Source organism: Microcebus murinus, chromosome 19 (assembly GCF_040939455.1).
Source record: "Microcebus murinus isolate Inina chromosome 19, M.murinus_Inina_mat1.0, whole genome shotgun sequence".
Taxonomy (NCBI): Eukaryota; Metazoa; Chordata; class Mammalia; order Primates; family Cheirogaleidae; genus Microcebus; species Microcebus murinus.
Window position 1 is genome coordinate 22978676 of NC_134122.1, and position 16266 is coordinate 22994941.

General features: G+C 39.8%; 1 protein-coding gene across 15 annotated transcripts in view; it reads right to left on the reverse strand.

The window, feature by feature from the left end:
* Positions 1–16266, reverse strand: part of IQCE (IQ motif containing E) — a 58855-nt gene that overhangs the window by 38951 nt on the left and 3638 nt on the right. For 10 of the 15 annotated variants that reach the window (XM_020281339.2, XM_012759234.2, XM_075995251.1 and 7 more), the window contains exons 2-6: positions 11178–11225; positions 9340–9385; positions 6163–6291; positions 4856–4990; positions 3442–3512 (exon numbers count right to left, since the gene is read on the reverse strand). In XM_020281339.2, coding sequence (XP_020136928.2) covers positions 3442–3512; positions 4856–4990; positions 6163–6291; positions 9340–9385; positions 11178–11225 — 429 coding nt within the window. The remainder of the gene's footprint in view (positions 1–3441; positions 3513–4855; positions 4991–6162; positions 6292–9339; positions 9386–11177; positions 11226–16266) is intronic. The other 5 variants (XM_012759243.3, XM_012759242.3, XM_075995247.1 and 2 more) reach the window with 2 other exon arrangements.

Here is a 16266-nt window from a genome sequence, read left to right on the forward strand (position 1 = left end):
CCCCAAAATCCACATTATGACACATCATAGTCAAACTTCCAAAATAAAGAGAAATAAAAAATACTGAAAGCAGTGAGAGAGAGAGATACAACACCTTAACTTATCTAAACAGGAAAAACAATTTGAATGATGCCAAATCTCTCACCAGAAAACATGAAGGCCAGGAAGAAGTAAAAAACCATTTTTCAAGTGATGAAAGAAAAGACTGTCAATCAGCGGTGAAGAGGAAATGTCTTATTTTCTTCCCAGATGAACAAAAACTAAGAGAATTTGTCACCAATAGACCTACTCTATCTAAAAGGCTGGCTAAGGGGAGTCCCCTAAACAGAAAGGAAATGATAAAAGCAATGTTGGAATATAAAGAAGGAAGACAAAACAATGGAAAAAATATGGGTAAATACAACACACTCTCCTTCTCCTCTTGAGTTTTCTATATTATTAATTTTTAAAATAACTGTTTGTTGTTGTTGTTGTTGTTTAGAAGTAGGGTCTCTCTCTGTCACCCACGCTAGAGTACTGTGACATGATCACAGCTCACTGTAACCTCCAACTCCTGGCCTGAAGTGATCCTCCTGACTTGGCCTCTCAAACTGCTGGGATTACAGGTGTAAGCCACTGTACCAGGTTGAGTAATCTAAATTATATTTGACAATTGAAGCAAAAAATTATACAACTGTTTGACATGGTTCTCAGTATACATAGAAGAAAAATTTAAGACAATTATGTGTGAGTTGAGGAGGGTGAAGGCCATAAAGCAGGGTGAAGTTTCTATTTACTCAAACTGTAAGATGTCAATATCGGTAACTGTGATGAGTTTATGTCTGTGTGTGTATATACACATACGTATATAAAATGGAATACCTACAGCAACCACTAAACAGGTTATAAAAAGGAGGTGCACTCAAAAACACTACAGAGAAATCAAAATGGAATTCTAAAAAATGTTCAAGTAAGCTACAGGGAGACAAAAAATTAACGCAGAGAAATGTATACAGACAGAACAGAAAACAAAAAATAAAATGGGGGACTTTAATTCATAAATAATTACAGTATATGTAAATGATCTAAACAAATAAATTAAAAGAGATGGTGGCCGGCACAGTGGTTCACACCTGTAATCCTAGCACTCTAGGGGGCCAAGGCGGGAGGATCACTTGAGTGAGACCCTGTTTCTACTAAAAATAGAAAAAATTAGCTGGACAACTAAAAATATATAGAAAAAATTAGCCAGGCATGGTGGCACATGCTACTCCAGAGGCTGGGCAGGAGGATCACTTAAGCCCAGGAGTTTGAGGTTGCTGTGAGCTGTGATGACAGCACTGCACTCTAGCTTGGGCAACAGAGTGAGACACTGTCTCAAAAAACAAACAAAGAAACCCACCCTTCTCTCAACAAGTGATAAAACAGCTAGGCAGAAAATCTGCAAGGATACAGAAGAGCTCAACAACGCCATTAACCAACAGTATCTAACTGATATTTAGGGAACATTGCACCCAACAATAACAATACACATTTTTTTCTTTCTTTTAAGTCAAGGGCTATGCAGTGTGAAAAAAGTCAACCTCCAAAGGTCACACACTGCATGACTCCATTGACACAACATTGTCAAAATGCCAAAGTTATAGAGATGGCGAACAGATTCACGATGGCTAGGGGTTGGAATGGTAAGAAGGGAAGAGGTACATGTGGCTAGAAAGCGGCAGCACCAGGGACATCCCTGTGGCACCTTGACGTGGCAGTGCTGATGTGAGTCTAACCATGTGGTGACATAGAACCACACACACATTGTACCAATGGCGATTTTCTGGTTTTGATTGTACACTACAGTTAGTAAGACGTAACCACTGGGGAAAACTGGATGGAGGATCTAAGGGACCTCTCCATACTATCTTTGTAACTTCCTAGGAATCTAAAATTATTTCAAATAAGTTTTTGAAAAATGGCCTATATTTACTGATCTCCTACAGTATATTGGGTATTTTATTGAAGCACATTCATGGATTATTTTATTGAATCCTCACAATAACGTTATGAAATTAGTACTATTATCATCCTCGTTTTTTAATAGCAAACTGAGGCATTACTTGCCACAGAAAAACCACTCTGATTCTCAAAATCCCAGAGCAACAGAATACTAAAATCAAAAGTCTCTCATTTCTGAGTTTAGAAGTCTAGGCTGCTTTTACCCAGAAACCCATGATGGTAAATTTAAATGTAAGTCAGTATCATTTTACCCAGAGACCCATTTCTAGCCCCAAGAAAATTCCTTCCAAGAGTACTACTGTGGTGATTATTCAGAGTTTCAGGGACTCTCAAATTTCAGTTAGCACAGTCTTCTAACCAAAATGAGAATTTGCTTTACAATATCCCTGACAGGTAGTCGCTGAAATCTCTAAAGACAGGGAATACTTATTGCTCGGGCAGCACTGTCCCATTAGACAGCCTTGTGGTTTGCATGTTCTTCTCATACAACCTAAAATCTGAGTGTTTGCTCCAGACCAATGGAAGACTCTTTTTCACAATGGCCTATACCAGGTCCTCCTAGTGTTTCCCCAGGCTCCTCAGGTGAGGTAGCTTCCAGACCCCTCACCATGCTCTGGACACACTGGCTGCCAATGCCCTGCTTAACCCCCTGTGAGCCCTGGACTGAACACAGTTCTTCAGATGCAGCTCAACAGTGGGGACGGCAGGTCTATAAACAGACTTAAATTATGGAAGGAAATAAAACCAGAAAATTTCTCCAGGGCACAAAAATATATTAAAAACCAAAGTGATGATAGTGGTGGTAGCAGTAATGATGATGATGATGATGATGATGATGATGATGATGATGTATTTCAATGCAATTTATACGATAGTGACTGGAAACAGGACGATGATGATAACGGTATCTTTCAGTGCAATTCATACTTTAATAAACGGGAGATGGCAGGGGGCAATAAAGAGTCTTGGCCTTGGGAGGCAGATGACCTTGAATTTTGGTTCTGCTACTGGTTCACCTTGGACAGACAACTACTCTGAGTCTCAAATTCATACCAGATGATGTTATAACAAATGCCCCTGCCTATCTCATAGAGCTTCTGTAGAGACTGAGACAGGGCATGTAAGATGTCTTGATAACACTAAAGAATTACATAAACGGAAGGTTACTGTGATAATAACATCAAATGACCTTGTCATGCCAACCCTCGAGAGACAAAGGGATTCTGAAGTTTATCTAGTCCTTACCCAGTCTTCTCCTTCCTGCTAGAGAAGTAGAGCACAGGTGGAATGTAAATCTTATTGCCTTTCATGCAGCTGGTGCTACAGGCCTTTATTTAACCAGAGTCGCCCAGCTCCTAAGACATTATCCTATGGTTCAAACTCAGGTGTGACTCTAAAGCCAGGATGAATACATCATTATGCCAATTAAAATCAATAAAGAGCAGATAGAAATACTACCTTCTTTAACTCAATAATCTCGTCATACATATCTTCTTTCTCTCTGTAGACAGGAATCCCGGGGACATGACCTACAGGAAGATACATACATCTCTTGAAAGATTATCTGAAAAGTAGAAAGAATTCTTGGCTCTACCTTAAGGATAACCTGGAAGTTATAAATAATAAAATTATCCTTTTAGAAAAACAGAAAAATAAAAAAGCAGAGGAAAACTATTTTAACTTTTTTTTTAAGAGACAGGGTCTTGCTTTGTCACACAGGCTGGAGTGCAGTGGTGCGATCATAGCTCACTGCAGCCTTGGACTCCTGGGTTCAAGACATCCTCCTGCCTCAGCCTCCTGCATAGCTGGGAATACAGATGCGAGCCACCATACCTGGCTCTTTTTTTTTTTTTTTTTCCCATATTTTTAAGACATGGAGTCTCACTATCTTTCCCAGGCTGGTCTTGAACTCCGGGCCTCAAACCATCTTCTTGCCTCAGCATCCCTAGTAGCTTATTTCAGTGTTTTAAACCTGATCATGATACTTTCGCAGAAAACAAGGAAACCAAAAATGATAACAATATACAAAGAGGTTCCCTTTAAAAATACAAGATGGAAAAAAACAACAAAAAAATAAATAAATAAAAAATAAAAACAATATACAAAGAGGGAGCAAAAGAAAAATAAAGATGTGAACACAGTTTAATTAAAGTAAAAGGATTAAAGAAGAGAGTCACAACACAAGCAGAACTGACATGTTTAAATTCTAAATAGTAAACAAAACAAAAACCAGACAAAAAATGCACATAGCATCTCAATACCCATTCCAATATAAAAAAGTAAAATTTTACTTTGGTTTTAATGATAACTAATATATTAAAAATCTAAAATATTTAAGCCTAATGTATAACTCCTAGCCAGTAAAAGCAGGAAGGTAATCCACTCCTGGGGTATGGTGAGAAGGTTTTCAATGCATCCTGGAAGTTGCTCTTCCTTATGGAGGTCCCCCAAAAAGAGGGCAGGTGGGAAACACACAGAGAAGACTAGGGAGGATACAGAAACATAAAAACACACTAATTCTTTTTGGAGAGATTGGGCTTTTTATTATTATTTGCAAATTTTTATTTGTTTCTAATATTATCTATGCAATAAATTTAAATAAGACTTTAAGTTTAGGGAGTCTTAAATAAGACTTTAAGTTTAAGTTAGGGAGACAATTGCAGCCTGGCAAAATGTCACTATCCACACACTATGAAATCCACTTTCTAGGAGGGCAGAATGGACTTTCAAAAGCCACTGTCCTCAGGACATTCCAAAATGTCCTATTGATGGAGCTTGTACATGAAGCCAAAAAATCCCACTCTGACAAAGCATGTCTCAAACCTAGAAGATTTTCCCTTCGTCATGACCTTGTCACCATCCACATGCTCACCATTGCTGGCAGAACGCCTGAGGTTTGACCTCTTCATTCTTAAAGCTTCTGTCAGATAGTCGGGAGTGCTGCTGGGGGGATTGGTCCATGCATGCTCCAAGGTGAGGTTTGATTTCAGGGGTTGGGTCAGACTTCCTAGTTTGAATGTGCATGGATTTAATACAACAGGTATAAGCAAACACAATGGAAGGTTTTTATTTCGAATCAGCCTTCCTGGGTTGAAGAAAGCTTAAGTCACCAGTAGACACCAGCAGTCAGTGGTGTGCTGATAAATATTTAGCAACCGGCTCTCAAAAATAAATCAATAAAGCTCTGATCTGTAGTCTTCACACATTGGCATGCTATAAAATATTCCCACCATGTCCAATTTCAAGCTGCCAGGTGGGGAACCTGTGACCTTCAGATTTCAAGATTATTCTTGTTTAAGCACCAAAGGAGGCAATAACAGCTTCATCTTTCTCTGCTGCACCCCTTTAAATAAAGGGATTTATTCTGTAAAATTTGAAAAGGCTACACTTGAGGACCCAGAAGTCAAAAGGCTACAGTCAAAAGGCTACACTTAAGGACCCAGAAGGCCACATGTGGCCTTAAGGCCACAGGTTCCTCACCTGTGTTTGAAACCACATTTACACATGACATAAAAGTACAGTCCACATATTCAATGTCTTTTATTTATTTTTTTTATTTTTTGAGACAGAGTCTCGCTTTGTTGCCCAAGCTAGATTGAGTGCCGTGGCGTCAGCCGAGCTCACAGCAACCTTAAACTCCTGGGCTCAAGCAATCCTCCTCCCAAGTAGCTGGGACTACAGGCATGCGCCACCATGCCCGGCTAATTTTTTCTATATACATTAGTTAGCCAATTAATTTCTTTCTATTTATAGTAGAGACAGGGTCTTGCTCTTGCCCAGGCTGGTTTTGAACTCCTGACCTCAAGCAATCTGCCTGCCTGGGCCTCCCAGAGTGCTAGGATTATAGGTGTGAGCCACCGTGCCCGGCCTCAATGTCTTTTTTTTTTTTTTAAAGAGATGAGGTCTTACTTTGTCACCCAGGTTGGAGTGTAGTGGCATGATTGTAGCTCACTGCAGCCTCAAACTCCGGGGCTCAAGCACTTTTCCCACCTCAGCCTCTGGAGAGGCTGAGCATACAGGTGCGCACCACCATGCCCGGCTCATAGGCAGTGTCTTTGAGAAGATTAAAGACAATGTAATTCAAACAATATTAAAAAGCTATCTCAAGTCACACCCCCTCTGCAATTTCTAAAATTCTTCTCTTAAGCAGGAAGAGCCTCTGTTGGGGCAACCACATACCTTGTTTCGGAGTTCCCAGCCACAGCTTCTGTGGGGTTAAGGACATTCGACCACCCAGCGGCATGCTCGCTGCAGTCCTGATGGACCTCCAGGATGACACTTTTCTTGGCTTAGAGTGATAGGGTGATTCTAAAAAGCCAATGCATGGTTTTAGAGTTACAAGACAATAATGCCCCTCAACACACATGCTTCAGAAAGACAAAAACGGTAAAATAAAATATTCACAAGGCTGTGATGGCTCCAGATAAACACATTCTGGCAAAAATAAAAAATTCAGTCATTTTACATACATTTCTTTTTTACCTTTTATTATAAAGAAGTAATATAATGGGAAATTTAAAATAAAAATGTGAATAATTCTATCAATATTATAATTCTACCAATATTTATTTCTCATCCAACTCTTTTCAAGTATATATATTTTTTTCACAATCACAATGAAAATATAATTTTGTATCCTTTATATTTAATACTGTAAATACTTTTTTAACTTGCTGCTTAGTGACAGTACTATTATTTACAGCTCAATATATAAAATATCTAAAAGAAATGAAAAAAATTATACTTTTCCAGGGCATTCTAGATTTTGTCATTGAAATGAGGGAAATGTGGCCGGGTGTAGTGGTTCATGCCTGTAATTTTAGAACTTTGGGAGGCTAAGGCAGGAAGATCACTTGAACTCAGGAATTTTGAGACCAGCCTGAGCAGGAGTGAGACTCTGTCTCTACTAAAAAGAGAAAAAGTAGCTGGGTGTGATGGTGTGTGCCTGTAGTCCCAGCTACCTGGGAGGCTGAGGCAGGAGGATCATCTGAGCCCAGCAGTTTGAGGTTGCAGTGAGCTGTGATAATGCCACTGCACTCTAGCCTGGGTGACAGAGCAAGATTCTTATCTCCAACAAAAAAAAAAAAAAAGAGGGAAATGCTTTTAAAATGATTTATCTGGGATTTCACCTCTTTAATTATATAAAATATGACAAATTTAAGCAAAAACTAAGGTACTTATAAAACATTCTTTTTTAAGAGACAGGGTCTTGCTCAGTTACCCAGGCTCACTGGGACTATAGGCGCTGTGTACCACCACACCCAGCCAAAACATTCTTATATATCTTAAATTGCAAGGAAATTTGTATCTATAGAAGGTCCTGAAAATTTAAGTCTAATATGTTTACTACTTTAAATATCTAAGTGTTTTCCATGGTTTCACAATTTATGGAAAATTTCCCATTATAATTTGAATGAGAGTTAAAGACATATTAGAACTCGATACATTTTCGAGTGAAAGCACCTCATCACTGAGATATTCTAAAGGCCTACCAAACTTTAAATATTTAAGTTGTCATATATAAAAGCAAATTAATAAGCATAAAAAAGCCCCCAAAATTACATTTCCCTTCTAAAGGAATGTGGATTTATCAATGAGTAGTCAGGATTCCTCAGGAAAACACATGTGCATATGGATAAAGGCTGGGAAGGAAGACGAAAAAACGAAAACAGGATGGTGGGAATATGCTGGTGTCTGATATCGCCTGAAAAATATCAAACTCTGAAAACAGAGAAGCATCGCCTTGCCCTCTTCAGAGCGGCTGGCAGGGCGGAAAGCCTGGAAAGCCTTGGAACGCTTTGTAAACTACAAGCACATATGTGAATTGATAAGGCATTCGAGAAAACCATTTGTTGTGGTCCCTACTCTCAGGGCACTTGAAATCCAGACAGAGAAACTTTTCCTGCGCCGAGTTCTGAGAACGAGAACATGAGGGGCAAGTGAGGGGACCTGACGCGGCAGGGAGGGCTGAGCTGAGCTGTGGCACCCTGCAGGCAAAGGCTAAGTGGGCTCCCAGCCCAGGAGCCCCAGCGAGCCCGGGACAGGAGCCAAGTGCAGGGCTGGCTGCAGGGAGAGCAGGTGCCTGCCCTGCTCCAGGGCTCTGCCAGTCTCAGTGTTGAGAAAAACAATTCCGACACTCAAGAGATTGGGATGAAAATAATTTGACTATTACTATTCACAACACTTGAAATGCTTGACTTTCAGTAAGAATAAAGGAGGATGGATATTTACCTTAGTTATCTTCAAGCTAAAAAAGGACTTACAGAAATGCTTCTAAAATTAAAAGTTTTAAAACAAAAACATAGGACTTTTACTTTATATTGATTCTCAATTATCCCCATGGAAGAAGAGAACAGACATCAAAAATCCAAATTGCTAGATAATTTCTTTCTGATGTTTATATTTATTTGTAACATATAACAGGCATTCTTTTCTTTGCAGGAATTTACCTCTCTAATTATGTTTTCCTTGAACCTGAATGAAAGTTCACATGTATTCTGAGTGTGCCACACGAGACTCAATATATTCAAAATATGATAAACGTATATAAAATATAGACACACATATACAGATGGTGAAGCCAGGGAAGGCCACAGGTTCTGGGTGGTAAAAGGAAGCTCCTATAGGATTGACAGTATGTCACCTGTAAGTGTCAGATCAGCGCATGGATCACTGTGCACTAGAGCAGTGTCGGAGCAACACAGACGAAACTGGAATTCTTATTGCCACCTGGACTCACCCCATCTTGGCAAAGTCCTCCTGGATAGGCAGCTGCCTCCTTGGCCACTGCTGAGGAAGGGGATAGAGCTGCCCTCCTCCTGCTGAGGACAAGGAAGGAGAGAATCCTGGCAGCAAAGTGAGCCCAGGGAAATCTCAAAAGAAAAAAAGAAAAACGGAACTTTCCATCTCTCTTGGCACATCTACACTGTCTCAGTACAAGGCCCAGAAGAGCAGCTTTGATTCTCAGGGAACAAATCCCAGATGAAAAACATCTTCTGACCTCAGCAGCAACCCGAAGAGTTAAGCAATGTGAGAAAGCAAGAGAAGAGAAAACAAAGACCGAGACACACTGGTCTGGTCTGGTCTGGTCTGTGAGGATCTGTGCAGGAGCCCTGGCCGACAACTGGCTCGTGGCTCGTGGCTCGGGACGGGCAGGGACTCTGGCAGCATGTGCTCCCGAGGTCGCCATACAAACGGGGCCAACTGACTGGAGTGTCGAGTCTCAAATGTTCCAACTGTACAAAGAAAAGACATGCTTCCTCTTTCTCCCAGGACACCAGTAAGGACAGCTTTTAAAAACCTTCTCAGAGTTAAAATGTGGAAACTCGAGGGGAAAGGAGGCCTGGTCATACTTACTTGGTGATGTGGGTGGAAGTTTGTGGAAACTTTTCCTTTTTGTTTTCTGAAAGAAAGAATAAACGATGTAAAGCATGTTGAGCTTTCTTGAGCTACAAAAGTGGTCCCCATCATAAGACACTGCTGTGTTCAGGATGGGTCAGAGGGAGTGCAAGAGCCACAAGATGGGAAAGTGACTCAACTGAGACACAGTAGAGTTAGAGCAAAGGAAGATGCACGGGCCCCAGGATGGGGCCCAGGAGCGGCACTCCGTCTCGTGCTGGAGGCTGAGCCAGGGCCCATGGAGCTCGCAGGGCGTGAGTTCTAATCACAGAAAACCAACGGGTCTGGGGTTAACATTCAGACTGAAGATCCCACGCCCTGGCGTATGGTTTCCCACCCAAACTGTCCTCACAGCCAGCTCTGGAGTACTGGTGTGTGCCTTTGTGCACTCCTGAGAATTTGGCAAGATGAAACCTTTGTAAATAAGTCAACTGCAATCCCGCTAAGGAAGAAAAGTTTAGCAAAGGAAGACCCAGTCTGGAAGACAGTCTCCCATGATAACCAAGATGCCAAATGCAGAACTGGGTACAAATTTGGTTCTACTACTTAATACAGGTTGAGTATCCCTTATCTGAAATACCACAAGTATTTTGGATTTTGAAATATTTGCATATACATAATGAGATATCTTGGGGATGGGGCTCATGTTTAAACATGAAATTCATTTATGTTTCATATACACCTTATACACATAGCCTAAAGATAATTTTATATAGTATTTTAAATAATTCTGTGCATAAAACAAAATTTGTGTTTTTATGTGCGGAATTTTCCACTGTGGTATCATGTTGGTGTTCGAAAAGTTTCTGATTTTAGAGCATTTTGGATTTCAGATTTTTGAATTAGGGGATGCTCAACCTGTAGTTCTGTGGCCTGGGGAAAATGATACAGCCCTCTAAACATTAATTTCCTCATCTGCTTCACACTACATGAAAAAATGGTATCACGGCCAACTTCCCCTCCAGCAGAAACGATGAACTCTCTTCCCTGCAGGCAGAATTTTACCTGCAGTCTGGGTTTGGATCATTACTCCGCCGGGGAGTATCTTGGGGCCATGTCCTCAGTGATGTGGAGGTAAAATCCTTAACTTCGCAGACAGAGGTCCCTTTGGGGAGACAGTGGACCCGTGAGGCTCCTCCTTGAGTCCACAACGCTAATGTGGAATGAGATTTGCTGGTGCTGGATTCTCTCCGGGCCCACGGGCTGTGGTTTTGCTAGACTTGGGTCTGTTGTGAGACAAGCTTCTTTTGCTTGTCCACTACAAGAGCAGCTTTCTAGCCAGTACGACTTGCCAAAAAAACCCAGAGAAGCCAGGCTGGGTGCCACAGTATGCCACTGGAGCACTGGGCCTGCCGCCTCTGCCCTGCTCTCCTTGCCAGGCTGTCAGGCCAAGCTGTGGCTCAGCTCGAGGGTGCAGCTGCCAAGGACAGCCTTCACCCACCAGGCACTTCTGGCTGCATCACCTTGAGCGCTCTTCCTCCCCTCCCCTCCCCTCCTGTGTCAGGATGGGATGGGGGGTGGGCAGGTGCAGGGCAAACCCAGACATAGGGTATGGACTAGTAATCTGCCTTAAATGAACCCTACTCAGGATTAATTTCTGCACAAGAGTTTGAAAATTACATTACTCAAATACAACTAAGGAACAGCTTTTAAAATACCAAGTAGCATTCAGAATTTATATTCCAGCTGTAAACACAAGATATGTGGAGAATGACCTATTTACACGTCTAAGTGAACTCTTTAAGGGCAAAAGAATCAGTATTGGGATAAACTGCTGACTCCCCAATTGCACTCACCGTCTCAAAGTCAGAGTCAAAGGTAACTGCAGATAGACTGTCATCTCCCTAGAAGAAGAGATGCAAACATTGTAACTTTAAGGTACCTGCATGGTTTCCGACAGTCAGACTGACAAAAGGGAAAATAGCCCATCCACAGCTGCTGAAACAGAAACCCAAAAAGTACAACTCAGAGTGAGCTCAGAACATTTCAAGCTGGGGTGCAGCCAGTGTGTTCAGCCTTATCACAAAGAGAGGGTGCCGGGAAACACAAACACTGCTGGCACCATGTCCCAAATGTAGCAATGCTATTTTCCACACAATTGCTGTGTACTCTTGATAAAAAAAAGTTCTTGATAAAAGTATTTCATTTTTCACATTGTTTAAATGTTCTCTTATTCATCTTCACATCAAAGCGCAACGAATCTGTGACTGTCTCTTGGTAAGAACTAGGCAAAGTCATTTTTTAAAAAACGTTCATGAGCATTATGAGACCGGAGGATACTTGGGCTTATCGAGGCTCCTGCCTTCTCATTTCGGTGACCCTGCCCTGGCCCAGGGAGTAAAACAGAAGTTGGACTGTCTAATGTCAGCATTATGATAACAAGGACAAAAAGGAACTTTACAAAGAGAAGAATGTTTCTGTGTTAAGCCATTTACCCATATTTAAATTCTAAATACAGTGATAGTAAAAAAAATATTTAAAACTCCCCTCAGAGTCTTATATGGCTGATATAGAATGTTGATACTGAAAGGGAAGACTGAATGCCCATATTATAAGCCAAGAATGCTATAGGTGGTGGTAGAAGTAATTACATTTCAGCTATCTGTCCCTGGTATAGCTGAATCCACATAGTATTATAATGGGACTTCACTGCATTCTGAAAAGCAGACATATTTTCTAAAGGTTAATAGTACATTAAACAATTCTGTAAGCAGTTTGAAATTTTACTAGAAATACATGGCTGCACTATAACACGGATGAGGACTGACTGTGGTACCCTTAAACAGCACTCCTTTCAAACACAGAGAGGCCAGGTTAAAAGTGCAGTGAGATATGGAGGGGCAAAGGGAAAATGGTGCACTCAAAATGAACGGGAACTTTTAAAAAAATCAGCCACTTAGAAGTCAGTAGTTTGTTAAGCTAAAATAAGAAGAAAAAAAGAAAGAAAGAAAAATCAATCACTGACTTAAATAATGTACACAATTTAGGAAGGCAGGCGAGGAATCACACATACATATACTAAGTGGAGGATCAGGAAAGCCAAGCCAACAACCTGTATTTTACTCCCAGGCATCACAAAGAATGCACCTGCTGGTCTGGATGTGAACCTGATGAAAACTACAGAAAAGTAGCAACAACTTTCTTTGTAAATACTTATCAGTATTACTTGCCCTGAATAAAATCTTGAAGACTTTCTGAATGACCTGAGATTCAACAAAGGAATGCAATTTTTATGTGTAGTTAACAAAACAAAGCAATCTACCCCATAACCACTGTTTTCTCTCCTAATCAGTCCCCTTCAAACTATGCTACTTTTCAGCCTGCCAATCATAATGAACTAAAGAAATGAAATCCAGTAAATATCTGAAGCCCAAGGATCTACCCCCTCGGTCAGCAGAATGAGATGTGAAGAGTATTCAAACCACCATTCATGGCCAATCCATGCTACCATCTTCAAGTACTATCTGGGGCTGCCACACACTTCCATACTAGACTAAAGTCACTCATCCTGTGTCAGGGACCTGTGGGGCACTGGCCAGCTGGCAGGCCGCTGTGCGAGAGTCTGGAAAGACCTGGATTAGCAAGGTGGCTCCACACAAGCCCTCTGAGTCACACCTTCCTATCAGATTTTTTAAACAATTAAAAAATATATATAAATTAATTAAAACACTGAGAAAAAAAGACATAGGGTGTCCAGAAAGAGATCCGGAAACAATTGGGACTTTAGTATATGGTAAGTGTGGAGGAATGCATTAATCTAGGAGACTGACTTCCAGAATGCTGGGGTGAGGAGCTTGGATAATTCTCACCTCAACAAACAACCATTTAACAGAGAAAATTATTCAACGATCATTAATTTGATATTTGACCTAAGGGGCAACATCAATAGAGAAAGATTCACCCAAGGACATTTACAAAATCCTGGTAAGAAGGACAGAGTCCGTTGCACGGGAGCGTGGCTTCTCCGCTGCAGCAGAAAGCCAGCAGGCATAGCGATCGGAGGTCGACAGAGCCCAGAAGAGCCTTCCTGAGAGGCTGCCTGCAAGCACCTACTTAGGAGCAGGATGTGGAGCAGACTCAGAAACATTCCCAGGTCATGCACAGATCAACCAAAAGTAGCAATCCCCTCTGGTACTAGGGGCTTTAGCACAACCTCCGACCCCAAACTGGCTTAACAATCAACTACTCTAACCCAACAGTAGCCCCTAAGAAGCCAGGATTAAAAATAAAATATATACTCCCTGGAAATTTGAAAGACGGTGTAATGTCCAAGGATGCCTTCTCAAGAGAGACTGAAGAGGGAAAACCCAAGCTCCTAGTCCCTGGCTGAACTGTGGGCAAAAACTTAAACTCCTGAATTGTGATGGCAGCCTCCAAGCAACACATATATCCAGCAGTAAAGAGCAAAAAGTTTAATTGGCTAAGGGGCTTTAACACAACCGTCTGATCAACTAACTAGTGGCTTATGCTGACCCAAGAGCCCAAGAGTGACCCCTGGGTAGCTAGGCTAAGTGATAAAAAGAAGAAAAAAACAAAAAAAAACAAAAAAACAAACAAACAAAAAAAACAGCAGGCAATCAGCAGCTTCACAATGTAGGGAAAAAGCCTTTGCAAAGCCAGTTCAGCCAAGTCACTGATCAAATAGATCAAATAGATGAACCAAGCAAACAACATTAAATCCAGGAGGGATCAATAGCCAGAGTTGCTACGACATATTATCTATCGTCTTGGTTTCAACCAAAACTAGTATGAGACATACAAAGAAACAGGAAAGTGTGACCAATAGACAAGGGAAAAAAGCAGGCAATGGGAACTACTTTTGAAGGGGCCCAGATGTTGAACTTAGCAAACAAAGACTTCAAAGCAACCATTGTAAAGATGTTCACAGAACTAAAAGAGACCATGTCTAAAGAATAAAAGGAAGGAATGACAACAAGTTGTCTTCAAATAAAGACTATTAACAGATAGGCATTATGAAAGAGAACCAAATGGAAATTCTGGAGTTGAAAAGTATAACTAAAATGAAAAATTCACTAGAAGTTATCTTAACAGCATATTTGAATTGACGAAAGAATCAGTGAGTTTGAAGATTGAGCAAAAGAGATTTGCAATCTGAGGAACAGAAAGAAAAAAGAATAAAGAAAAATAAAGAGACTCAGAGAAATGTGGGACACTATTAAGGGCACAAACGTACATGTAACCCGAAGGAGAGAGGAAAGAGGGGCATGAGTTAGTGCCTGGACAAAGGAAACCACATGGTCTTACTGGTAAGTTCTATCAAACATTTAAAGATAAATTAACACCAGACCTTCACAAACTCTTCCAAAAAATACAAAAGAAGAGAACACTTCCCAATTCATTCCATGAGGCCAGTATTACCCTGATACCAAAACCAGACAAAGAGACATCACAAGTAAAGAACACTACAGACCAATATTCTGTATGAATACAGATGCAAAAATCATCAATAAAATAGTAGTAAGTGGAATCTGGCAACATATAAAAAGAATTACACCAAAAGAATATATATGCCATGACCCAGTAGGATTTATCCCAAGAATGAAAGGTTGATTTAACTTACAAAAATCAGTCAATGTAATACACCATATTAATAAAGAACGAAAATCATATGATTGTTTCAAACGATATAGAAAATACATCTGACAGACTCCTAAACCCATTCGTGATAAAAATACTCAATAGTCTATGAAGAAAATTTTCTCAACTGAATAAATGGCATCTACTAAAATCTGGTGCAACATCATACTTGATGGAGAAAGAGTGATTGTTTTCCTCCTAATGTTAGAAACAAGGCAATGATGGCCTTTCTCATCACTTTAATTCAAATTGTACTAGAGGTTCTAGTCAGGACATTAACATAAGAAAAATAAATAAAAGACATCAAGATTGGAAAGAAAGAAGTAAAAATATCTCTGTTCACAGACAACATGATCTTATACATAGAAAATCCTAAGGAATCTACTAAAAAATTAGTAAAATCAATAAATGAGTTTGGCAAGTTTGCAGGATATGAGCTTCATGTAAAAATCTATTACTATTGTATATAGTAGCAATGAACAATATAAAATGAAATTAAGAAAATTCCATTTATAATAACATCATAAAGAATAAAATACTTAAGAATAAATTTAACAAAAGAAGTGTAAGCTTTTACACTGAAAAATACAAAACACTATTGAAAGAAATTAAAGATCTACAAAAATAGAAAGCTATCCCATGTTCACAGGTTGTTAGAATTAATATTTTGTTAAGAGGGCAATACTCCCTAAATTGATCTATAGATTCAACATTATCCCTATAAAATTCCAGTTGTTTTTTTTCCAGAAATTGACAAGCTGCTCATAAAATTCATATGGAAATGTAAGAGTCCCAGAATAGCCAAAAAATCTCAAAAAAGAAAAGTTATAGAATTCATATTTTCCTATTTCAAACTTGTTACAAATTTATAATAATCAAGGCAGTGAGGTATTGGCATAAAAATAGACATATAAGATAAAAGCAATAATAGTGAGAGTCCAGAAATAAAATTCTTATACTTATGGTCAACTGATTTTTTAAAAGGATGCTAAGAGTCTTCAATGGAAGAAAAAAACAGTCTTTTCTATAAATTGTGCTGGGACAACTGGATATCCACATGCAAAAGAAGCTGAACTGCTTCCCTACATCACATACAAAAAAATAACTCAAATAACACAAAATAGGCCATTGGCCTAAATGTGAGAGCTAAAACTATAAAACTCTTAGAAGAAAACATATAAATCTCTGTGATATTGGATCAGGCAATGGTTTCTTGGACATGACTCTGAAAGCACATGCAATAAAAGAAAATATAGATGAATTAAACTGTATCATAATAGAAACTTT